Raw genomic sequence first — 26,158 nt, forward strand, 5'->3', positions numbered from 1 at the left:
GCAGACTGAGAGTTACATGCAGAAAAAATAACCATAACTACAAAATCGGAAATGAGTTGAGTTTAAGCTTAAAGTAAAATTTTTAAGAAAGGCTCGGGTGTTGATGTTGATATTTTCATCCTCCATCGTAGAAAGGATCTCATTTATAATACTGTGTATTAGTTCTGGTCAACACGTTACATAAATGATATTGCCCTACTGGAATCATTCCGGTCTCATTCATGCTCTACACTTATTGTTTTATGTTCTACACTTGCAGGCTGGAGGAGCTGTACCATTTCCGTCTTGAACCTGACGCAAGCATTCAAGATTCTCAAAGGGTCTGACAAAGCTCATCCAGCGGACTCATTCAGAAGGAACTATGAAACATGAACCAGGGTATGTCAAAGTAAACTATATGGAAGTGCATTGAAAGCTGAGAATAGGAGGCATTTCTTTACCCAGTGGGTTGTGGGAGTGTGGAACAAGCTACCCAGCCATGTTTGAGAAGCTATTACCCTGGGTTCTTTCAAGAAACACCTACTGTACATGAGATTCTTGGATCAGTTAACGACGGTCTACCAAACAGGCAAGATGGGCTGAATGGCTTCCTCTCGTTTGTCACTCTTCTCATGTTCTTACATCCGTTTTACTTCAAACATTTCTTTATTATTCTCTGGTTTCTTCTCTGGTCTCCTTTAGAGGAGTCACGGTGTTATAAAAAAAAATCTGCAAAATAAATCCTGTCAGTATTCCCAGACTGTTTCCAGAGTCTATTTAGGCAATCAAATGCATTTCCCACTGCATTCATGCAAACCGTTCTCATCTTGATGGAAAAAGGCAAGAGAAGTAAAAGACTTCTCTCACGGGAACAAAACCCCACGTCTGAATCATGTACAGTATCGCAAGTCATGATTACAGTGTGACGAGTTAATAAAAGAAAACAGGGAGGGCACAGTAGATCACATTATTACCCAGCTTTTGCCACTAGAGATCAGCAAACCAAATGAAATGTTTAAACATCCCATATTCTGATGACAGCAAGTTGTCTGGCGTTTTACATTTTCACCATTTACTGCATTACCGTCCGACTGTGAAAGAAAACTGTGTGCAATATATTCCAAAGAGCAGTGGTGAATTTTCAGGCAGACCCGCTTAAAACCCTTGAGCTGTAAAGTGCAGAGCTGTCTCCCTCCTGCAGTCTCCCTGTGACCCAGACAAGGAGCAAGTAAAACCATCTTTTTAACTCTGGAGAAGGCCGAAGTCGGAAACTTCGCTCTCCTGGTGCCTCACCTGCTCCTGCACCTCCTGCGCGTTGAGGAGGGCCAGGGGAGTGGACAGCCAGCGCTGGTACTGTGTGGTGAAGCTCAGTGCTGCCCCCCAGAGGCGCTCGTAGGGCTCCTTGGCCCGCTGCAGCTCGGCGATCTCAGGGTAGGGGCTGAGAGAGCCCGTCTCCAGCAGCGCCTCCTCCTGGTTAATCCCCTCCTTCTGAGAGAGAGAGAGAGGGGACACACACAGTCTGCTGGAGGCTACAAAACTCTGTACCAAATTCACAAGACCTTGAATGATATGGGTTTCATCACAAAATATCCAAAAGTAATTCCATTAAACTGCGTGACCTCAGGTCATCAGGTCATCATTGCTCGCATCAGACTGATCCTCAGTTCTTTAAAAAAAACCGCACGCTTTAAGGAATTAAGATTGTCGTTAATTTACGTTGTACCAGGTATAATTCCTGTGTTAAACAGTAAAATACTCTCATGCTTTGATCCTTCTCGTAATATAGTGTTCTGGCAATATTTTAGATATGATTATATCTAATAGGACTTTATAACGTTGCTCCATTTTCCACGACTATTCTAGGCGAAAATATTTTCCTAGAACATATGCGAACCCTGCTGATGAAATAAATGATGCATTGACTGCTGAATGATAACACAACCTTCCCTAATAAGCTGGAGCAGTTCTAGATATTCTATACTTGATGGAAGAGATAACAAAGCAGCCTGGAATGGAGTCACCTTTCTTTTCAGGCATCGCACACTTTGTATTTTTCAAAGGGTGGGGAGGCTCTCCGTATTCCGTTTTTTTTAAAAGCCAGCTCCTAGAGGTTTATCCTTGCTTAACCTTGGGATGGGGTTACCAGACTGGGAAAAACGTCTGCGAACAAATGTCTTTTAACTCTTATTAACATGGAAAGAAAATGGATGTATTCAATGCTCTGCTCTCATCTTGGTCTCGGATCTATGCACAGATACGTCAGTGTCAGTGTGCTGTTTCCTGATGCCAGTGCTGGACCGGCCTGGAACAGTCTCTTTCCCTTTCTGTAAGGACTGGTGAGATTGCTGCCAGCCCGGACAGATCCATGCCTGAGTCATACCCTGCTGTGAAAATTGTCTTTAAGATCTAGGCTCTGCTCCTCTCTTGCACAGATGCTGTCAGAGAGCTGACCAGGGGCAAAGGTTGGCGAACAGGCAGACAATCTTACTCACAAAGGGAATGAATCTTATACATTACAGTACATCCCGTAGTTAAGTAACACAGGGAGACACGGAAGGAAGGCAAGCTTAAGTGAAATCTTAACTCATGGAAACATTTACAGTATGGGAATCTCATAAAACTACAAACTGGGATCAAATGAGTTTATGGGATCAAATGGGCATTTGTAATATTGTTTGAGATTTTTTTTAAATATGGTTTAGTTTCAGTAATTAGTTTTAGTGTTCTTAACTGGGAAGCAGTTATGTCCCATTAACCCCCAAACCATGGACCTCTAGGTATTGGTAACCACACAAGCATGATGGGCCAGATGGCTTATCTGCATATTTTTACTTTGTTATGTTCTTCTCAGTGGTTTTAAGTGCTTTTAAACAAAGGTTTTGTGAGACAGTGGGACTTTTAATGTGCCATGACGTGGAATGGCAATGGACCTGACAAACCCCCAAGCAGAGTGAAACCAAACCTGTGCTTGTGGCGCGGTTGATCACGCGCCATTTAAAAAGACCTTGACTGGGAAACTTTCTCACTTCCATATATTCTAATCCAAGGGCTTCTCCATTGAACTGCAAGACCCTGAACTGCTCTTTGTATATTATTCAGACCATGCAGCTGAAGATCACTTAAAGAAAGTAAGGGCTGGTTGAAAGGAGATTTGGGATGGGTGGAATGGACTTCCAATTGCCTATCCTTTTGTAACCAGGGATTCTTGGAATCTGAGAAGCTGACTCGCCTTCCTAATGGGTTAGACCTGCTGTTTAGCCCTGCAAAAGCTGGTGTGTCCATCTAGTTCTGACTTCCCTTGTGCATCAGCCTCTTCTAGGGAGACCCAAATGGTGAGGCTGAATATTGCCATTACTAATGAGTTGATATAAACAAGGGTTTATTTGATTTTAATAGGATTCAGAATCCTATTAAAAGCCATTTCTGCTGTGTGACATCACAGGTGCAATGCTGGGTTGACGTGCCCTGACCTCCTGAATGAAGCCCTGAATTGTCCAGCTGATGTCTTGTAATTGTTCCACGTAGCGTTGAGCCTCAGCCATCCTCTCTTTCCGCTGGAACCCCTTGATAAGAGCGGCAGTCTCCGACAGACGGCCTGCCAGCGCCCCCTGCCTTGCCCGCAGTCTCTGCACAGCCTGGTCCCGCTGACGTTGCAACTGCACTTCACTGGAGAGAGAGAGAGAGAGAGAGAAAGAGAGAGAGAGAACCCCCTCAGCCAGCTGGTATTGAAGCCCCCGGTTTGGAGCCACACCAACCAGACTCAAGGCAGCACTACATCCATACCACCAATCAGAGTCAACCAAATCACAGAACAAGCCAAACAATATGCCTGGGCATAGAAACCTGGGTGACACAGTCTGACCTGGCTACCCAGACAGAACGGACTGCGCACCCACTGCAGGAAAGAGTGGAGACAGAGATTAGAATTTGACAAGTATTCATCCCTTAAAATAGTGACCTAAAACCTAAGAATTCCAAACCTGCTAGAATCACAGGTTATCATTTCAACCAGGGACTCAACAGAGCTGTAAGCTTAGTATGTGGCTGATCTCCTACTACATCCTGAGAAATAGAGTGAACCTCTCAAACAAAAACAAAAACAACAACAACAACAACAACATTATCAGATCTAGAAACAATGGATAGAAGACGAGGTGGTCTGAGAGGCAAAGGACAAAGGGGACCTTCTGGAGAATTGCTCTAGTTAGTTCAACATCCAGAAAGACAGCATAAGAGACTAAACACAGAGAAAAGGAGAGAAGGAAGAGCAAAAGGACAAACAGGCAGAGAATATGGAGAAAAAGCACGACAGGTGCAAGGACTTTGTTCTAATCAATCTTAAAGACCAGATTCTAGAGGCAGTATGTATTTGAGCCTTATTTAAAAGAGCTTGCCACTCTGTTATTTTTGGAAACTCTAATTTCCTCTATAAGGAATCTCTGGGCTAAAGACGTTCTCTCCTGGATATTGACGCATTTTTAGAATAGGGTGACAGATTCACATTAGTTTTGGAGCAACTGGAATTTTCATAGGAAGATGAGATTCATCGCTGGGTTGTATTCTGTTTTATTTAGGATGTGGATTTAACTTTTTTTGAGGTGTTATATGAGATTTCTGAATACTAAGCTAGCAGTCTGAGTTTTTCTGGGTGGTCAGACATAGGCCTCTGAGACGTCTTGTCTGTAAATTGGATATTTTGAATGTTTCATTGTGAGTTGTGTAGTTTGTGTTATTTTTAATAAACATCTCAGTTGGCCTCTGATTTATTATTCCTTTACCAGTGGTGTGCTCATGCCAGATAATAATGCACTCTGGTGCCTCAATTATACCAAGCACTCAGGGTGATTGTTACTGCTTTGGCCACACTGTAATTCCTTGGTCATGCCAATAAAGCTCTTTGAAATGGAGTGTGAATTTGGGAGAAGGAGAGAAGGATCAGGAGAGCGAGTGAGAGAGGGTATCGCAGAACGACAGGATAGAGAGCGAAAGAGACTGACAGAGAAAAAGGGGACGGAGAGAGACAGTGATTCTGAAAGGAGGAGAGAGGTTGAGTGTGTCTGAGAGAAAAAAGAGCAAAAGACAAGGGCAGCAATCAATGGAGGAAGGTTTCCTTCTTATCTAACTGCGAGCGCTAGCTACCGGTTTACAAAAATAACATATGTGGAATCAAACTATTCCAGCCTCCAAACCTGGTGCTCCTTCTGTACTTCATTTATTGTTCATTACAGAAGCACCGCCTCAGACTCAAGACAATGCAAATTGCCACTGAAGTTAGAAAGACAAACAGGTGCATCAATTAACACACTGGCATTGTTCAACCTATTTATCCTGCGGTTTTCACAGTGGCCTTGCAATCAGTTCGGCCTTCTCCAGGGACCCACCTGCCTCACAATACCTGCTAATACCTGAGGCAGCATTGTGGAGTAGCGGTAAGGGCTCTAGACTCTTGTTTCAACTGGAAGGTCTGAGCGGGAAAACTGCTGTTGCATCCTTGAGTGAGGTACTTCACCTCTAGTAAACCAGGGCGGTGTAAACTGGGTTACAAATGTAGGATTTCTCAGGATAGAAGCCCAATAAAAACAACTGATAATACCGCGGCCATTTTGCTGTCAGCTAGCTCGTTTCTAACTAGAACTGAATTTTTCTTGAAAGTCGTGCCAAGTCTCCGACCATGCATTTTTTGGGAAGGGGGTGGGAGGGTTAATTGACTTGGACTGAGAACAGAGCCCCGGAGAGACTGATCCTTCTCTAACCGCCATTCAAATTGGCAGGAACCGTCTTAGCGCAGTCTGTTAATTCCTGCAGGGTTAATCGCAGCAACAAAGGCCAAATCGCCTCTTAATCCCTGGGTAAGAAAAGAAAAATAGCCAGCGTGCCTGTAATAGCTAGGGGGGGATTTACTACATCCACTGCTTCCCATGCAAGACAAAGAGAACCTGTCAAGAGGTCTCTCCACGCCTGGGTTATCTCCTCGCCCTCTGCACAGGCACAGCCGCCATTAACATTTCTGCTCATCAAATGAAATAAAACAAAATCAAATCTAGAAAGAGAAGCCGGCAATAATACTGTTCCTGGGGAAACCAAGGCTGCAGTTTATTGTCCGCCCCCAGCTCAGCCCCTGCCTTGCCCGGTTATTGCTAATCCCTCTACAGAAGTGCACACTTGTCATTCAGGCACTGCATTAATGGCCTGGCTTGATCCCCTCGCACAATCCCGCCGGCTTCCGCTTGTGCACAAAGGCTCAATTAAACGAGACAAAGCCGAGGAGTGGTTCCCGTTAAAACAACAATGCAGCGTTCCGCTTCCTTAAACTCTCAGCCGTCCGCCTCTCGCCAGCGGAGGCAGGGAGAAAGTGTAGCAGGGGCCAGGACTGGCTTCTCGCCCTCTCGGAGCAGACCAGACAGGTTATAAAAGTGAGTTGGACTAGGAGAGACAGGTTTAAAGGAAAGGCGGACTGGGAGAGACAGAGAGGTTTAAAGGAGAGGCGGACTGGGAGAGACAGAGAGGTTTAAAAAGTGAGGTGGGCTGGGAGAGACAGACAGGTTTAAAGGAGAGATGGACTAGGAGAGAGAGACAGGTTTAAAAAGTGAGGTGGGCTGGGAGAGACAGACAGGTTTAAAAAGTGAGGCGGACTGGGAGAGACAGGTTTAAAGGAGAGGTAGACTGGGAGAGACTCAGGTTTAAAAGATGAGGTGGACTTGGCGAACGAAGGGCTGTGGAAGTATGAGGCTTGTTGAAGTATTCAAAGTACTCAGCAGCCATATCACCCTGCAACTCACAACTGGCAGCCCACTGAAACTCAGCAGGTGTGAGCCTGGTCAGTACCTGGAGGGGAGACCATCTGGGAAAAACTAAGGTTGCTGCTGGAAGAGGTGTTAGTGGGGCCAGCAGGGGGCGCTCACCCTGCGGTCCATGTGGGTCCTAATGCCCCAGTATAGTGACGGGGACACTATACTGTAAACAGGTGCCGTCCTCCGGATGAGACGTAAAACCGAGGTCCTGACTCTCTGTGGTCATTAAAAATCCCAGGGCATCTCTCGAAAAGAGTAGGGGTGTAACCCCGGCGTCCTGGCCAAATTTCCCATTGGCCCTTACAAATCATGGCCTCCTAATAATCCCCATCTGTGAATTGGCTTCATTACTCTCTGCTCTCCTCCCCACTAATAGCTGATGTGTGGTGAGCGTTCTGGCGCACTATGACTGCCGTCGCATCATCCAGGTGGGGCTGCACACTGGTGGGGGTGGAGGGGAGACCCCATTATCTGTAAAGTGCTTTGAGTGGAGTGTCCAGAAAAGCGCTATATAAGTGTAAGCAATTATTATTATTATTATTATTATTATTATTAAGGGTTGTGGCTGCCTGAAAAAAGCTACCCTTCCACACTGTTGAAGCTGATACCCTGGCTTTCAAGTCAAGACAGGGGGAACTTCTAGTATGGAACAAGCTACCCTGCCATGTTGCTGAAGTCAATACCCGGAGGTACACTGGGAGATGTGCATTTGCCAGTCAAAGATATATACCATGGGGACATACAGTAGAAGGGCATACATGCAGGGAAATGGACACAGGGAGACAAACCTGTTGTGAAGGATGGGGGCTACCCTGTGTGGCCAGGAGAAGGTGTTGCTGTACAGAATGAGCTCCTCACGGGACAGGCAGCCCCATTCAAGGAGGAACAGCAGCCTGGCTGCAGCCTGGTCCAGCTTCTCCTGCATAATACACACAAGCACACTGTCACTTGCTTCCCAGCTCCGCTAATCTGTCGCGAAGCTTCACACTTTTACTAAGTGGCTCACATTGCCTGCTGGGACTCCAGCTCACCTTCTCCTGTACTAAAAAGAGAAATTCCTTGTTATCAGGTCTGCAGAAAATGTCCATATTTATGTACATTACAGCTGCCACTGGCCTGTCCTGGCCACCAGGGCTAGCTGAGACTTCACTGCAGGGGTGCAAACCAGGAGGCACAATCTCTGGACACCCTCTAGGATATTTCCTGTATTTGGCAATCATAAAAGGGTCTCTGGATGCAATTGAAATTCCTGTCCCTGCTCATTACGGTTCAATCATTCGTTTCAAAACGAGCTGTACCGGATTTCAAAACCGTTCTCCCTGTTCCGTACCACCCCGATAATTTCTGTGCCGAACCTCTAATCAGTAATGTGCCAACATGTCCACTGGGCGCCATGTCATCTGAACGAGTGTGGAGTGTGAGCACAGGGCGTGAGGCTCTGAATGATTTACCCGGCTGATTTTTTTTCTCTCCCTGTCCGCTCGGATTTATTTATCCCAGCGTGGGCTGCTGTCAGGAAAGCAGTGAAGGGCACGGTGGATATTTATGGCCCTGCGCTAACGAGGCCGTTCGTTAACATAATCAGCGCGCGGGGAATGGTATTTAAGCGGGCTCCCCAAGGAGCGGGCGAGCTGAGAGGCAGGAGATGAATGCTCCCGCGCCACACTGACCCCGGACTGACACAGCCAGCCCTGCGCGGAATATCTATCGTTCTGCTATTAAATTCTCATCCTGACACGACGGAGACACAGCCATCGGTCATCAATCTGTACCGCGGCTGCTCGTCGCTGCCTCTCCGGCTCACTCATGTCATCTTCGGGGATTTCAACGAGCTTTGCTGGCACAATCTCAGCTGCCCGGGGCCTGAGCAGACCTGTCGTCACGCTCAATGTGCCCTCCAGCACGGGAAGGGATCTTTTAATTTAGTTACCCTATCGTTGTGAACTTAAGGCATTAAGAAACATAATTGGACACTTTCCCAGTAAATTAAATTGCAGTCTACTGCTCTCACAAGCAAATGACAAGTCGTTTTAACTTTTTTTTCTCTCTAGGATATTAAACCGTAATAACTTCAAGGGATAGGGATTGATAGTGTAAAAGCACCCAATTAATTCCTTCTACTTTAATAGCACTGACAATAAGTCACATCACGACCACCGTGAAGCAAAAGTAAAAAGGCGTGCAGCTTGGAGGGCGACTCGATCAGAAATGTGAGCGTGAAGGATGAGTTGTTGACTTTTTTGGGCTAAATCATACGATATTATCCATACCAGAGCCACAGCAGCACATTGCCCCAGAGCTCATCCTGCAGCATTGGTGGACTGGAGCAACAAGAGGAAAAGTACCTCACTCAACTTACAATGGGAGTAGTCTACAACAGTCTGCAGTGCGGACTCAAACCCACAACCTGTCAGTTATGAATCCAAAGGCTTACCCACCACGCTATGCTGCCCCGCACAGAAGACAGTTTGATGTTAATGAGAAATTTCACACAGTCTAGAGAGATGTTTTCCTGGCACAATGGCATCAGCAATAAAAGTCCATAAGCGATCAGCTAATATAGCCAGCAGCCCTGCAACTCACACCTGGCAGCCCACTGAAGCTCAGCGGGTGAGCAGAGAGATGCTCTGCTCCTCCAACTAGCGCCAACTCTCCTGTGCTGCAAGGTGCAACAAGAAAAAATAATAAAAGGCCCAACTATGTGGATGTGTGCAGTACAAGAGTCCTTGCTGAGGACTGAGATGTAAAAACCCAGCTGTTGATTCCAAAGTGGGTGGGCATAACATTTATTGAAAAACATGTTACAAAAAAGCACTTCAATGCAATGCAAAAAATCTTTTAGCTTTCCTATCAACAACTGTTCAGCAAAAGCACCTGCATATTACTAGTAGTAGCAGGTGCCACTTGCATCAAACGTGTCCACAATGCAAAAGCCCAGTCTGAGCCTCATAGACACATTTTCATATATCTGGTTAAATATAAACAGAAATGGGTTCTGTCATTATCAAACTTATTAATACTATAAGATGGCATCGACACTGGAATTCATTTGAGAGGTAACATTCCCGGCAGAAAGTGAAATGAATCCACCTTTCACGGAACAGGGCTACAGTCACAGGCAATTTAATTTGTGGGTCAGAAGGGCTGTGGCTGTACCCAGACTCTGACCCAGCACACAGGCAGACTAGCAGTCATCTCCAGGACCCCTGCCTGTGCCCAGAGCCCCGCTGAGCTTGACAGCAGGTGCTGGGCTTCATTGACATTCACAGAACATTGCTGCAATCCTCCACACATCTCTCCCTCATTGATATGCAGCTCGGGAACAAAAAAAAAAACCTTGATCAATTTTTAATTTTTCCTTTCTCTTTCAAATTGCATTGAGGGTTGACCTGCGCTGCCATCTAGTCACCCAGCCATCTGCACGCTGCGAAAACAGACCGGAGGATTCAGGATGCTGCACAGAACAGATGAGAGTCAGACCTGCGTCGGCTCAGAGAGTTCATTAAAAACCGCAAGGCAGCCCATAGCAGAATAGCACGGCTCAGAATCTTTCCCTGCTGCAATCAGATCTCAGACCAATCGGCATGTGATAGAAGTGGAAAAGAATTCCTAAAAGAGATATTTATTCCCTGAGAAAGGAAGTGCATGCAAAGCTGGCACTCCAGGCAAAATATACTGATAGAAGGACAAAGATAAGTACCTACACAGCATCAGAGTTCATGTGCAAGTTTCGATTTAAGAACGTAGATGACAAAATAAATGGAACAAACTGATTCATGAACATAAACTGACCATGAGGACAAGGTGGGCAACACTGTGACACAGTGGTTGGCATTTCTGCCTCACACTTCTGGGGTCCTGGGTTCAAGTCAAGGGGTGCTCTCTGTGTGGAGTCTGGAGTTTCCTCCAGAAGCTCCAGTTTCCCCCCACAGTCCAAAAACATAATGGGACATAACATACTTAGTGGTAGTTTTTTGGGAAAATTAGCTTTAAGTACGAGTTTGTGTGTGCCCTGTGATGAATTAGTGTCCCGTCCAGGGTGTATCCTGCCTTGCACCCGTTGCTTGATGGGATAGGCTCTGCCCCCCCCCCCCCAACCCTGAGTTGGAAGAAGCAGTTAAAATATAGATCCATGGGTGGAGAAGAAGGCTGCTTTATTTTTATCTTATGGATGGAAAACCATTAAAGGGCCTTCTCTGTGGTATGGACTGGCTCTGCGAGAGTGGTGAAGGTTGCTGTACATCTCAGAGGTCTGTTTCGGGAGGTACTGTAGCTGAATTTCCCGTGGATGGTCCCTGCGAGAGCAAGCTATGCTCGGAGACAGACTGCCGCCTCACAAAAGTTCCGTTATTAAAACATGCACTTATCCTAGATCAATATTTCACAGTTCACTCCAGAATGTGATATTTTGCAAAAGAAGACACAGGTTATGTAAAGAAAAGGGGGAATGAGTTGGATCATTTGTCACCAGAATGGCAAATTTTAAAGGTTACAGGCTTTGCCGGTAACTCTTTCATAATGGACTTTTTTGCTCAAGCAAGGACATAATTTATTTTCACTCATGCTTTCTGTCCTAAAGTATAACTGTATGGATTACAGTCCTCCAGGCAGGGATTCGAGCTGTCGGGATGGGTTTGATGGTGGTATTATCAAGTCATCCAGCTGCCCCTGAGCAGTGACCTGAACCCCTGGGCAGCACCTAAATAACCAGACAGGTGGGACAGAGCGTCTTACCTGTAACTCCAGCAGTTCTCCGCTCCACAGCCCCTCCACATAGCTCTGCAGTTCAACAAGGGACGCTGTTGTCGTGGCGACTTCTGTCACCCTGGCAACGATGTTTTCATACCGCTGGCACACTGCGCGGCAGAACTTCTCTGAAGATGACATCACACTGCTCACAATCAGTCTAGACAGCACGTGAGTACGTTCCAGCAGGCACTGAGAGGGAGAGGAGCAGAATAGAAAGAGGGTGAGTGAGATTTACCGCTTTGCCTAAAAGGGTTATTTTATACGACATTTTTTAATGGTAGGCACCATGGCAAAAGGCAAAATACGGGTTATGGCAGAGTATAGCGAACGGACACCAAAATAAAATCAAGCAGTCAGTCAATCAATCAATCAATCAATCAATCAATCAATCAATCAAACATTTGTTATGGAACCTTTCCCAAAGCTTTGTCTGAGAGGGTTTAACAGAATTATATTGCAATTACTGATGTGGCAAGATATGAACGTTGGGACACAGGGGAGGGGAAAGCAGATGAATCCAATGAGTGAAACCTTTAGGGAACCCTGGACCCTGGTCCCTGGCCCCATCACTGCCCCTCCACACACACACACTACAGGCGATACACTAATACACTAATCATAACAGATCATGAACAATCTCTACACAGTTCTGAGTTGGGATCCTACCCAAATGGCTCTGTCTCCTGGGTTGTGTGAGTGAAACAGCTGAAGTTCCCTGTATCTCGCACAAAGTGAGCAATACAAGGAGAAGAAGCTCTCAGCCTTCAGATAAGTCAAGTCACAATCAGCCAAAGAGCCTCAAAGTCATTTTCTGCTCATAGCAGTAACTCCAACAGGGTCAAGAGAAGAACACATGTCCCTTTGGCAGCGGACCGACACAAAGAAAGGCCTGGGGAGATGAGTGTCTGTGTCCGTGTGAGACTTCAGCAGAGCTGTGCTGGTGGTCTCTGCCTTCTCGGGTAGTCGACAGGATTGATTCGGTAGGCAGGAGGAGAGAAAGGGAAAGAAAAGACACAAAATGAAAGACAAGTAGAGGTAAGAAAAGGGAGGGCGAGAGATGGAGAGGGAGGGAAGAAGAAGGAAGGACGACAGAGGAGAGGGAGAGAAGCCTCAGACTTGTCCAAAGCTCTTCTTGTGATCTATAGAGCCCTTCGTGATTAATAAATGAACTGCCTCCAAAGCCAAGGGTTTTTTGATTTTTTTTCTCGAAGGTTTTGTTTTTATCACCCGGAACTTTGATGTGTGGCCTGGAGCGGAAAATCCTTCCAAAGTCCCGGAATAAAGGTCAGCCATCTTTCACTGTCCCTTCTGGATGAATGTAGGCAGCCCACAAGTTGAAGAGTAGGGCTATTAAGCACAGTAAGGAAGCAAATCACATCCGTCTGCCATGTTCAGCTCAGGAGGAAGTGCTTATCTCTCGGAACACACACTCCGCGCACCTCCCAATCAGCTCTCAGAGGATGGACAGTGGCATTTTAAGCGGTATTTTTACTAAAGGCTACGAAATCAAACTGACATGACAAATGGCCATAAGGATTTAACAAAAGGACTCGGCAGTATGTACTTAACTGGCCTCATAAACCGATAATGTGGATCGGTAGTTTGTGGCGATACGATCGGCTTTTATTACGCCACATCGTTCCTGGGTGAGCATCTTCTGAAAGCTCCTAAAGGTCGAGTGACGACAGAGCAAGACGAGACTAAAGCACAGCTGGTAATCAAGAGTTAAATTACTCATTTCATTTAACACTATCAAATCTATTTAAAAGCACTGGAGAAGAAGCAAATGCTCTACAAGCCGCAATGAAAATTCCCAAAGGTTGCGATAGAATTCGGAAAGGGGCTGCGACCTGGCAGATGACACTCAATGCAGACAAGCACAAACCTTGACTAGACATTTCTAGTTTTGAAGAGAGACGACCAGGAGGAGAATTAAAATCCCCCCAGATACTGACAAAGTCAACCCAGTGGACTTCATCAGTATCTGCAGTGAAACACAAACTAGGAGACACCAGTGAATCCAAATAGAAGGGTGTTCATATCCATGAACAGGAGGTACAGTACATTTGTAAACACTCGACTGTGGGACCAAGAGAGGTCAAATGACCACCTCTCATTTAAAACCTTTCTTATACTTGCAGCATGCTGAGCCACACACTTTTTGCCATTGTGGGAACATTCACTCTTCTGATGGATCTTGATGTCACTGTTACAATTAAACCTAGAGAGGGTGAACCATTTTTACTCATTATGTCCCAGAAAGCAAAACCCAGTCAGAAATGTGAAAGATTAAAGGCTTGGGTTTGGCTGTGTGAATCTGTTTTAAAGCACTATTTACAGCTTAATAAAATTACATTATTATATTATATGAGATATTATATATTATTTTGTTGTTGTTGTTGTTGTTGTTGCTGTTGTTATTATATTGCTCCATCACGAGTCTGGCAGACTGAGGCGAAGCTTAGCGATCTTCAGGCTTGTGATAAAAACAGCAGTGGGTGTTTGCAGGGGTGTTCGAATATGTGCTGGTAAAACAGATGCACTGTTACACACTGAGGAAAGCAGGAGAAACAAGCAATCTGCAGATCTCTCAAAGGAAAAATAAACCTCAAAAGGCAAAGCATGACCGTGTGACTATTGTTTGGTCATTTATCTCATCAATCAATAAATCAGTAATTGGACTTTCATTTTATCTGGCACCTTTGCTCGGCCCATCTCAGATACCAGAAGATATCAGAAGAACTCAGAGCACGGCAAGCAGAGCTCTGTGCATGGGCTTATAATGAGCATTAAGATCTACGCCAAAGGCAGAAGATCCAGCTTCAAGAATTGTAAACCAGAAATAGGTGCAGATTCCCTGGTGTAAATTAATAAAGTGTCCACACTCACGGGGGTTGCTTTCTATTGAATCTGCCCCTCTTAGCTCTTTAGTAATGAAAACAAGGATAGTGTTAAAGCTGTACATACAAGCATACAAGCTGTACACCCCCATACCTCTTCTCACCCCTCCCTCGCCTTAGTTTTAACCAAGCCGATCTCTCCAGGCTTGACCAGGGACTATAACAGATTGTACAGTCAGATGTGTCTTATGTATGTGTGGGGCCATGCACATGCTCTGTGAAAGGCAGAGAGGCAGAAAGCGCACACGCTGGGTCTGTCGGGGACTCACCTGGTTGACGTGGGTGCAGTCGAGCAGCAGCAGCTCCATGGGCAGGTGAACAGGCAAGGCAGCGATCTCTGCACGCATGGTCTGCAGCTGCTGCATCTGCATGGTGCAGCTGCGCAGGCTGGGGCCCTGTGCTACGAAAGCCTGCAGCTGCCTCTCCATCTGTGCAGACAGCAGGGTCAGGTAGGGCCCGTATACATCCTGGTACCTATGTACAGACACACAGGCAGAAAGTGAATGTGCAGCTTTTTATTTGTCTTAAGCAGTCTCTCTGTACTTCTTAAAGCTGTAGCCACTTTTCTTAATTGCGTTTCTCCATTAAAGCCTTACTTGCTAAATGTACTTGAAACCGTAAAAAGTTTTGTTTCTGAACCCTTTTGTGCATGGTTCAAAATAGCTGAAAGGACAGAAAATACAAAAAAGTTTCCATGCATTTAAATAGCAAATAAAAAGATTTTAGGAACAATCCAAAAATTGATGATGGAAATTGCATCAGATAGCTTTGTAAGAGCATTAATTCCCATTTTTTCATTGAAAAGGTAATGCATTTAAGTTAAACACCAAAACTTAGTTACAATCAATGCTGCCAGAACCCCAGCTCCAGAATCTCGTACGTGATGTCCAGAGCTCATGAAGGTCATCATCAGCAATGGCAACACATGTTCAGGTCGATTTCCGAGTATCTTTTATCTTTCCTCCCATGATTTACTGCATGATCCCAGAAAAGGATCACACATGTAAGCTCTTCATTAGTGTCTGTGTTTTAGTATCTAGCTTTCAAGAAGAAAACATCAACTTCCACTGCTAAAACAGAACCATCGATTGACTATAAAAGCTTCATTTTCATCCATCTTAGTAATGAAGTAATTGGTCTTCTTGGTGGGCTATTTTGTAACTTTTCATTTAAGAATTAATTGTAAAAACGAGGAAGGGTTTCGGCAATAAGAGACTCCAAACCCAGGTAGGGCAGTTAGTATATACCAGAAGACCAGGGATACAGAGCTGTAGGTTCTCCATTGACAATCTGTTTACACTATATTGGTCATTTATAGTTTGCTGGCTCAGTAATTGCTTAGTCTGTGGGATACACCGTCTTAATTTAGACTTCTTGAATTAGGGTCATCCCTGTGCCTTTTATTTTAAATCTGTTCTAAGAAGTTTATGTCAGTCGGCCCTTTGGCATACCGGCTATAGAGAGGAGGAACCTTGTGAGCAGCCTGTGACAGATATCCTTTTGTTTTGGGGTGTTTACCGGATGCTGCAGTTTTTTCAGAATCTACAAGAAGGATCACTAAAGAAAGCTGTAATGTTAATACATTGTGTTAAGACAAATTGAGAACAGAAGAAGAATATAACAAAGAAAGCCACTGGTGAGCCGTGTGAATCACCGCAATGTCATTACTGCCCCACGCAACTCCCTGAACTCTCTGGAGGTGTGTAATAGACCAGCCAGTCTGGTGACGTTCCCAAGGATTCAGCCTTTCCATAACGCAGGAAAACAGGATCAACCCTAAAGTACCAGAGTCTAACGAACAAGAAAATCCTGCCCAAGCGGACCAGGAATACCAATGTTAAAGCTGAGAAGAGCAGCCTTAACTCCACACAGCACAAACACATCTTCCGTACTTCAGCTCAGCACTGGCTTGAAGCAGCAGGGCTTGATGCAGATGACCACGCAGAAGGCTGACAGAAATGCCTTGGGAGGAGGTTATTTTATGATGGATCTGTTATAATCAGAAACCAGGAATGCTAAATCTGAGATCAATTGAATCCTGAAATTTATATGAAAGCTTAGCCTCACATTTTTTTTACAACCTGTTCAAATTCCTATTACAGAGCTCTATCTCAAAATGATGTAGAAGAGTCACCCTAGGGCTTGCATTTAAAGTTCGTTTTAATGTCTAATCATGACCCCCTCCCCCCCTGCAGGAATGATGAATAATGCTCTCTACAGCTCTGCTGTATATTTTCTCATCCCTCAGGGAGAGAGGAACCCCACCATATGTGTGACTAAACAGACAAGAATTAATTATTCTTTAAAAGAAAGATGAAACCCATCCATTATAATGACAGAAGGTGAGGAACAGATGCGATATTTTCAGGCAGAGATGGATAATTTAACATTCTGGGTAGTTTTGCACTTTCACAAGTTTTTCTTTTGCCTTTCCATTAACACAGTGAGCCTGTTTCCTCCTCTAACTCCTTGCTAATGTTAACTTATGAGAGTTTAACATCACACTCAATCTGCATGGCTTTGCTACACATTTACCGTGACAATACCGTTTCACTTTGGCCTCCTGCAATCTTATTACATTTTCACTTTATTATCACACCTGACCGTGGTCACAGTGGACACTTATTGTATTACGGCACTACTCATCCACACTGACTTTCAGATAGCCGGTACAATAATGACTTAGAACATACTTAGGTAGACTTTCGCAAGCAAGTGCATGATGGGATAGAAATTATCCAGCAGCTGGAAAGTCTATGACCTAGACTGAGCTCAGGACAGTTTACTTCACTTTCTGAAGGCAGTCAGTCAGCTGGAAACATGACTAAACAGACTGTCGGCCCCATTCATCAGTCTGCATGTGAGATGTTCAAGTACAGGGTTTTTTTTTTCTCGCCCTAAAAACGAGACGCTGTGACGACTGCCTCTCCCCTCCACTGCCCGTGGACTGGGTGCAGCTCTGGCAGGAAGTGGTGGCGCGAAAAAAAAAAAAAAACAGCAATTAAAATGGAGGAAGGGATGGAGCAATACAGTGAGTGCACCATCGCGCAGCCTGGAGAATATCAGGCTGGAATTATCAGTCAATTATACAGGTGCGGATTACTCATATTTGCACTTAATTGCTTTGGCTGCTATTTTTGGGCTCTGGCTCATTTGGCAGTGTGGGGCTACGCGATTACCTTGCCCCCTCTGTGCGCTCAAGGTCAGCACACTGTGAAATTGCTCCAGTTTTGCCTGACAGTCGGAGTCGAGGCGCCGGCGAAGAGACTCCCAGAACGACACAGAAAAACACAGGCCGGTTTTATTCATCCTGCACAAAGACTCTTCCGAGATTGAGGTCGAGAATCTGTTTTTTTTTTTTTCTTCGTTCGTGAAAGATGATAGCCGCCGTTGAGCGGGGCAATCTGTTTCCACCCCGAGAGGATTGCGTTAAGGATGTGTGTAATGTGAAAACTACTAAAAAACACGCCAGCAAGAAGCAGCTCAGCTCGTAATAATATGCATCTGCAGCCAGCACTAGAAGCACCTGATGGACAGTATAGGCACTCAGACTAAGAGGGTAAAATGTTTGAGGAGGAAAATCATGAAACACAAAACATAAAAAAAACATGACCTTAATTAAGTGAAACAGAGCAGACAGGCATTTAAAAAAGATTGCTGTTTTGAAGATTCTTAGTACCGCTATCATAACAGTAGTGTGCTCTGAGATAACATTTTCCGATGAAAATGTAATTTTGATCCACAGATCATTGTGTAGAAGACGAGGAGGTCCCTTTTAAATTTCCATAGGTTTTCTAATGGAACTGTTTATCGTCTCTGCAATTTCTAATGTCCATTACGACTGCTTAGAGAGAGGGAGTGTGGGCAAGCAAAGAAAGAAAACAATGGAGAAAGAGAGAGTGTTGCGCCTGGAGAGGGTGCGGACCATCACCACTTCTCTTCTCTGCGTACAGTCTCATATCAAAGGAGAAGATGCCAGGAATCTTACAGTATAATATGACAGCTCAAGAGGAGCTAAATGACTTTGCGCAATTCTGCAGTTCTTTCCTGTCTGCAGAGGAAACACTGAGAGGAAGGAGGGGGAACAGGATCCCTTTTCTTTGGGAGTGCGGTTACCGCAACATCATGCGCATGACACTGTCAAGAATAAAAAGTTTTAATTGAGAAAAATGAGGTTGGTTCTAAATGCTGCCACTCTGAGTATGCGGACTGCCTGTATTGGGGAAATCTGTAAAAGCAAAGAGATGTCAGTCTGTTTCGGCAAAGACTAATCCCTTCTAAATAAAAAGAAGACAGTGCATTCCTCATCGCCACCTCACCTCCCCCTCCTCTCCTCAATCACATCTCTCCCCTTTCCCAACTTAATTATCAAGGCTGAAAGGTCATTCTTATTGCCGGAGAAGAAATTGCCCTTTTTGGCCACAGAATGAAGCCAGATAAATTACAGCATCAGCTCGGAAAGAGAGGTCAGACTGGTGGTGGGAGGAAGGAGGCTGAGGTAGGTGGGAGAGGGGAGGGTGAGGGATGCTGGAATGGGGTCTATTGATGGCCGAGATCAAGGGTTTGACAGGCCCAGTGCAGAGATCGAAGGGGCACCAGGAGGGCTACGAGTGTGGCATTAGAAAAACTACAGGTCCAGAAATTGTGCAGTGCAATTCCACAATTATAACAAGGGTACCTTGTCTTTTACAATAGACTTCCATAGTCTCTTTGACAATAGGTTTTATTCGCTGTGCTTGTCTAGAAATGTACCAGTCTGTCAGTGTGATGTGCTAGAATCGACAGTGATAACACTACAATTACTACAGGAATTCCGTAGAAGGTTAGAACCGTGCAACTATCAGAAACACTCACTATAGGTTATTGCAGCCTGGGCCATGCGGGGTGGGCAGTGGGGGTGGCTGGGCCTGTGAACGAGCCCGAGCCCAGGGCAGACTGATGCTATCTGCTCAGTGGGCACACAGAGTTATGAGCGAAAGGAGGTTTGGGGGAGCAGAACAGATGAAACACTGGAGGTAGACCTGTGCCAAAAGTGAGGGGTGGGGGTGGGACGCCTGCAGTTGAAATGGGGTAGGAGAAGGGAGAGTTGAGAGCTGATGAAGTCAGGATTATAGAAAGGAGGATAGTTGACCAGAAGCAGCCCCTGGGATGGAAACCTGGGGAGAAGCAACAACACTGGAAGGAAATTGAAGAAGAGAACAGGTATCATGGCGTCTGCCGAGAGACGGTTATTTTCTGTGAAGAGTAAAGAAGGATTCTTTGGTCTTTTATTACTTCCTTTTATATTGTTAGAGTTTTTTTAGTCTTGTTGCACGTTTTCTCCTGCAATTAAGGACAGTCAAGAGTTGCTGGAACACTCCCACTCGGAGCCCAGGATAATAAACACTACACAAGAGGCGTCTTCCAAGATGGCTGCTTCAGGCTTCCTTCTTCGGGACAAAAGACTGGAAAGAGTGGGATTCGGCTGTACAAAAAACCCACGTCTTGAACAGGTGCAGATTACGGTGACCACTTTTTTGTCCTCTTTTGTCCTCTTTTTGTAAAACACTTTGGGATCCTCTGGGATGTAACCTGCTACATTAATGTAAGTAATCCCTATTGTGATGATGTACCAGGATACTGAGATGATACTCCACTGACATCTCTTGGCCACAGTCACTACTTTCAGGGTTTTAGAGTTTTCTGGCTGTAAGGCACTGACAGAAAGAGCCATCAGGGAGAAAATAAGACGTCATTTTAAATTACTCCTGTAAATAACTGATGCTTTTAAATTTGAGTCTGGGGATCTCCTGTTTCAGCATACACACAACTGTGCTTTTCTACATTTGTAACCTGTCACCAGTGTTGAAGAGGCAGTTGAACTAAACACACACATTGAAATTAACAAAGCATACAAATAATTCATATCAAAACTGGGTCTGTGACATAATTCCAGCTGTCTGAAAGCCTGAAATAATTGTAGATTTGGAAGTGGAATTGTAGTTGCACAAGGTAGCCTGGTGACCATCAACATCTAAAAAGCAGTGGAATTCAATGTCTGCTTCAGTAATTGTTACTTAAAACAAGGCCAGTCTAATTCTGAACCTGCCCAGACTCTGCAGTCACTTCACTGTGATAATTATTTGCAGAATAGGAAAAAGGTAATTGCATTCCTAGGTGTCAGTCAGAATTCTAGTCTTACGTGTTTAATAGTGCCTCTTAGCACATGCAAAAGTTTGAAACAAATGCATAAGACCAGCTTATTATGTGAACCACATCAATTTCAGGAAGCAAAATAATTGCTTCAATTTGGAAATCAAGAACAGATGGGCTATGTAGTCCAGAAGAACTTGCCTGCAGTCCTCTGAGACTACAGCTTGACAATAGTCAATAACCATTATACTACCATAGTGTACAGTACCAATCATTACCCTTTATAGTACCACGGTACACCAACTGATATCCAATATAGTACCATGGAACATCAGTTATTTAAGCGTTATAGTACCATAGTACACCAGTCGATAACTTATTCTATCACGGAATGATTGCAAAGTGACAGATTTCTTCTTCCATTACAGGCTTCTTGCTTTCATTGCACTGAGACAGGAAAGCCACATCACACTTAAAAGCTCAAAAGCAAACGTTCTTAACACCTAGTTGGCGCTACCGGTTAAAAATTCCATGGTACCCTCATAATCTATTTTGGCAAAGCAGAAAGAAATCAAGATAAAGGCATAGGAGAACACGGTGAAAGCAAAGTAAAATCATGAGAGGAAACATGATAGGAGCTCAAAATGTATGAGGATAAAGATCAGAAGGGAATCACATTTAAGGGCAAACTGATCAGGATGGAAACAGTACCATCCCTCCACTCACCGCTGGGGCCCATAGCTGTTCTCCGTCACCACAGCTGCTATCTTGGCCTTCAGGAGCAGCACCATCTCTTCCTCTGTCTGGACTGAGCTGATGAATTTGGCTTCTGCTTTATCTACAGCCTGCAGGGCGAAAGCACCAATTGTTTAACAGCGGGGAGCTTATCAGCCCCTATTAACCAGGCTTCTTGTCTGGACAGGTTGATTGAGGGGATTCCAATAACGGTTCGTCCTGAGAAATAATGGCCGCCGACAGAAAGCAGCACCACCGCTTCAATCATGGGCTGCGAAAGTCTTTAACTCCCCACCAGCCCTCTGAACTCTGAGTCTCAGCCACAAACGAGATAATGTGTCAGGCTTTTTTCTCCTGCAACAAAGGAAGATGATAAAAAGCTCCCTGATTTGTGCGTTTTATATGAAATTCATTGGTCAAGTGTTTCGTCTGTAGCGGATCTGACTCCCTCTCCTTTTCCTTCTCTCTCCACCCCTTCAGTGATCACCATTTAGAGCTGCATTAAGACATCAAGTACACAGTATGTGCAGTATGTGGGTCATGTAATAGGTTTATTCTGCGCTGAAAAGAAAAGAAAGGAAACACAATGTTTCGGCTGTGGAGCCGGGGAGCCTCACACCTGAAGAAGGCTCCACGGCCGAAACGTTGTGTTTTCTTTCTTCTTTTTTCCAGCATGGAATAAACCTATTACTTGTTCCTTTGCTGCCTACGCAAGCTGACCCAGCTCCCCACCTAAACTACTACATCAATAACCATATACACACATTAAAACCACAGGTTAGATACAAATACAGACCTGAAAATAAATAGACTGTGGATTGTGTGGATTCATATAACCAACAATGCACCCATTTACTCTATGAGTGATTCAACATAATATAGTCATAACATTTTCTACAAGAGTTTATATAAGGGAAAGATTACAAATGAGAAGCCACACGACCCATCTAGGCCGCGGTGCGAAAGTTTGGTGATGAGCTGAACGAGACTGGAAAAAAAGAGACCGCCGCCCAGGGAAGCTGTCAATGACACTTTGCCCAGTCGAACCCTTGGAGGAGCTGCAGCACACTGGGGGGCTCTCATGCCCCGTGCCCCTGATGGCCACTCTACCACCGGGCGAACACTCAGCGCAGGACAGCAGGTCGATTCGGAAATCGGATTTCTGTGAGATTTTGCCCTGCGGAGGGACAAATCAAATCCTTCTGAAAAAAAAAAACAAACCGATGGGGGAACTCCTTCAGGCTGGGGATGAAGCAAGCGGATAGTTTATCATAGATGCCTTCCCAGTCTCAGTCCTGTCAAAGTTAATGATATCAAGCCAGCAGTGATTACTGCTTTCAACGCCCAGGAGAGGTGCTAATTACAAATCTTATGAATATGCATTACGAAAGCTGTTTTAACACTTTAGGAATTGTGCCATTCTGGAATAACTCAAGGCAGAAGTATCGCTTTTTTTTTCTATTTTTTTTGTCAATAATCACCCCGTCTTCCTTAGATAGATGGGCCTCCTCTCATTTGCAGACTTTAAGTATAATAAATCAAGATCTATTAAAAAGTAACACATTCATTAAAAAAAAGATTAATTAAAAAGTCCAGCTTTGTCAAACATATTAATTGCCTATATAAAGTAGCAACTTCATCAATGGCGGGTTGCCAGTTTTCTAGTGAGGGTTGGGCTCAACTCCAGAGAAGATAAAATATGGATGTCAAATTTTAATTAGGGTGTGAGGTGTGGACATAATGGTCACAGGAAGTCCTCTGTCACATGACCAATCTGAGGAAGACAATTGGATGGGGTGACAGTTAAAAACCAGGAACGGGAAGTGACCAGAAGGCTGTTGGCCACTGCTAACGTGGAAGTGAGGAGAACCTTTGTTATGTGCAGTACAACAGGGAGAAAGGAGCAAGAAAGTGGCCAACTGATTGATCTACAGTACTAACTCATGGAAACTCAGTACTGGATTTATGGAAAGAATTAAGAGTGTTGATTTCAAAGGAGAGTTTTGATTTTGATACCAGAAAGCAAAAGAGTTGGAGAGGACTACAAAAGAAGCTGAGTTAGGGCTTAAAGAGGAGATAGTGTTTTGCTGGAGTTTCATTGCATTGTTAATAAAGAGCATGGTTTTTACCTTTTAGGACTCTGTCTGTGTTTCTGTTACCTGAGTCACACCTATTAAAAGATACCTGCTAAGTCACTACACCAGACGTGTCACAGTGTTTAGTGAATATTTCTAGATGACTTTTACTGCATTCCTTTATATGTATCAAATACCCTTGCACACTGTAAGGAGTTCTGCGTTAATCAGGTATCCCCACTACTGTGGCTGGCAGGCAAGCCTGGCTCAGTGCTGCCTGTGTATCTCTCACAGTGCTGTTATAACTCGCCAGCCTTCAAATCCATCCTCCACTCCATCTTTCCTGTGGGTCAACATCTGAGCTATGGAAAACGCACTCTGATGTCAATCCATTTGCTTTGGAGGGATCGGTAACCGACTAAATGACTAAACGAAAATGGTGCTTCAGGGAGATTCTTATTGCAGAAGTCATGTTTTCTGGAATAGCTCAGTGCGATGTGCTCTCTCAGTCAAGGCTAGAGCAATAACAGTACAAGGTTACCTTCAGAGGTCCCCATGCTCAACATGTGAAGGAGTGACTCAATGTGAACAATCAAATATCAGATATCTGCAGATTTTTCAACGGCAGATAGATCCCCGTTTTTCTCATATTTAACTGTTTACAGATGTTAGAACCTTCAAAATGCATCATGTTTGATTTTCTAATACCAATCAGAACATATTTGTTCTGTTACAAACCATGCTCAAACTTTGATGTAGCATAGCAGGTCTGGGCACCTCCTTCAACCACTGTCACAGACTTCAGTCCAGTTTGTGCTCCCTAGACTGAGGCAGAAGCTTCATTGTGCAGTCAAATCACATAGAACTCCCCTGTACTTTGATGCACTCTTGCACTTGTTGAGTTCACAGAAGTAATAACCTGCACTGTGGGAAGCCCTGGTCTGCTTCACAGAAGCAGTAGACAGAGAAAGATGTTGCATTCCTTTGACCTCAGGACAACAGGAGACATCCTCTCTCCCCCCCACCCACCGCCCGCCCATGATGCACCAGACCGAACAGGACTCGTAAATCACTGCTGAAGCAATGCACTTTCTTCTTCTGGTCATCCCATGCTTCATTAACGAGCTCCTCGGCCCTGCCGGACTTAATCAATACTGTCTCATAACGGGCCAGCAAACGAGACAGACGACCCACAATGTCTGCCCCCCTTTTTGCTGTTAAACACCAGTTTTACTGCTCTGCGAGCTCACTGAAGCGGGGCTGCTGAAATTGCCTTCCATCATCTGGTTTTTCCGATTTCCATGTTTAGCAATGAGAGTAATGAATGTGCACTGGGATGGTATCAGTTCTCAGAACTGGTCCTGTACTGTCTTTCATACACCCCCCAGATAAGATGACATTCACCAGACTGCGCAAAGCTCTAATACAATGGGAGATGTAATTCATTAACAAATAATATAGAATATTAGTATAAAATTGGACAAAAATGTGGGAACAACAACTGTAGCTATCAAGAACAGTCTTCGGAATGAAGGGGTATTATTGTTAAATGATTTAAGAGACTTTCAAGAAACAGCAGGGTGATGTCTTTAGATCAATAAGCTACGACTGCAATGGGCAGAGTATCTGTCTCCTGCTTAGGAACTAGAATGGTTAATGACAGGTGCTCTACATATGTTGGCTCATGCAAGCTAGTGAAATGCTGATGTAATTTTTATCTCTGAGGATGCAACATCCCTTCAAGCTGCAGTACTGCGGTGAAAGTATTCGAGCCTGGTCTCTGTTCTACAACATCGCAGCCCTTACTCAGCGGCTATTCTGCACGAAGGGAATGGAGTGATTCTGACTGCGGGAAGGGGAGCACGGGTGTTCATACCTGGAACAGCTGGCTCTCGAGCCGAGGGAAGCGCTGGACGCTGCAAACCACGTGATCCACGACAGCACACAGCTCCTGGGCCAGCTCCTCCGGGGAGGGGGAGAGAGTGACAGACCCCTGCTGCCCACACGCCTCCTGCGGACACACACACACGGGCACTGTCACGCAGTCTGCTCCTGCCGGGTTCCTCCGTATCAACAAGGAAGGGTGCAAATGAGTCCGTTCAGTCCATCCAGCTCTTGGGATTGTTAGTCAGTAACTGAGGATCCTTATTTCCCTTGAACACGGTTCACAAGTTCCTCCAGCACTCATTTGTCAACTGATCTCTTCCGAATCTCTCCCCTCATTTAAAGATTACTGGCTTCCACACGCCTCCAGGATACATTGTCCATGTTGTTTCTTTTCCCTTCCCTGTCCCACTCATTTACCTTCCGTTCCTGCACTCTCCCTTTCTCCCCTGCACACTTGACAAAGACCCCACAGCCCCAAACGCTATCTACATCTAAATGCTTTTCTTTTTTAATTTTCGGCCTGAAATTAACCTCTTCTATTTTCTTTGTATCCCCATGCGCTGGAGTGTGGAATTCTGAAACAGAGGCAGAAAGGGAGGGAACGGGAATATAAAGTAATAAAGGTTTTGATAACCTCCTGATCTCTAACCCCACCCCTTGCCTTGCTCGTGTTCTCCCTCTCTCTCACCCCTTCTTCCTCCTCTCACACTCCCCCCAACACATTGCTGCGCAGAGGGCTCCACTGAGCACTGTATTGATTCTGGAGGCTTGACGGCTTTGTAACCATCACTGCAGGTCACACAGTGTTCGAGAAACGCAACAATAAACACATTAGGCCGCCTGCAAAGGCAATATTGACAGGAAGACCAGCAGGGGGTCTCTCAGGTGGAGGACGGAACTAAGAGGTTAC

The 26,158-nt window shown here is 44.9% G+C and overlaps 1 protein-coding gene across 4 annotated transcripts in view; it reads right to left on the reverse strand.

Moving 5' to 3' along the window:
* The window catches only part of LOC102688582 (dynein axonemal heavy chain 3-like), a 238,715-nt gene that overhangs the window by 93,416 nt on the left and 119,141 nt on the right, over nucleotides 1–26,158 (reverse strand). For 3 of the 4 annotated variants that reach the window (XM_069192669.1, XM_069192670.1, XM_069192671.1), the window contains 7 exons: nucleotides 25,238–25,372; nucleotides 21,278–21,396; nucleotides 14,689–14,893; nucleotides 11,505–11,708; nucleotides 7,559–7,689; nucleotides 3,450–3,645; nucleotides 1,273–1,467 (listed from right to left, as the gene is read on the reverse strand). In XM_069192669.1, coding sequence (XP_069048770.1) covers nucleotides 1,273–1,467; nucleotides 3,450–3,645; nucleotides 7,559–7,689; nucleotides 11,505–11,708; nucleotides 14,689–14,893; nucleotides 21,278–21,396; nucleotides 25,238–25,372 — 1,185 coding nt within the window. Of the gene's footprint in view, nucleotides 1–1,272; nucleotides 1,468–3,449; nucleotides 3,646–7,558; nucleotides 7,690–11,504; nucleotides 11,709–14,688; nucleotides 14,894–21,277; nucleotides 21,397–25,237; nucleotides 25,373–26,158 lie in introns of those variants that run through there. The other variant, XM_069192672.1, reaches the window with a different exon arrangement.

The sequence above is a fragment of the Lepisosteus oculatus genome, chromosome 7 (assembly GCF_040954835.1).
Source record: "Lepisosteus oculatus isolate fLepOcu1 chromosome 7, fLepOcu1.hap2, whole genome shotgun sequence".
Classification (NCBI taxonomy): domain Eukaryota; kingdom Metazoa; phylum Chordata; class Actinopteri; order Semionotiformes; family Lepisosteidae; genus Lepisosteus; species Lepisosteus oculatus.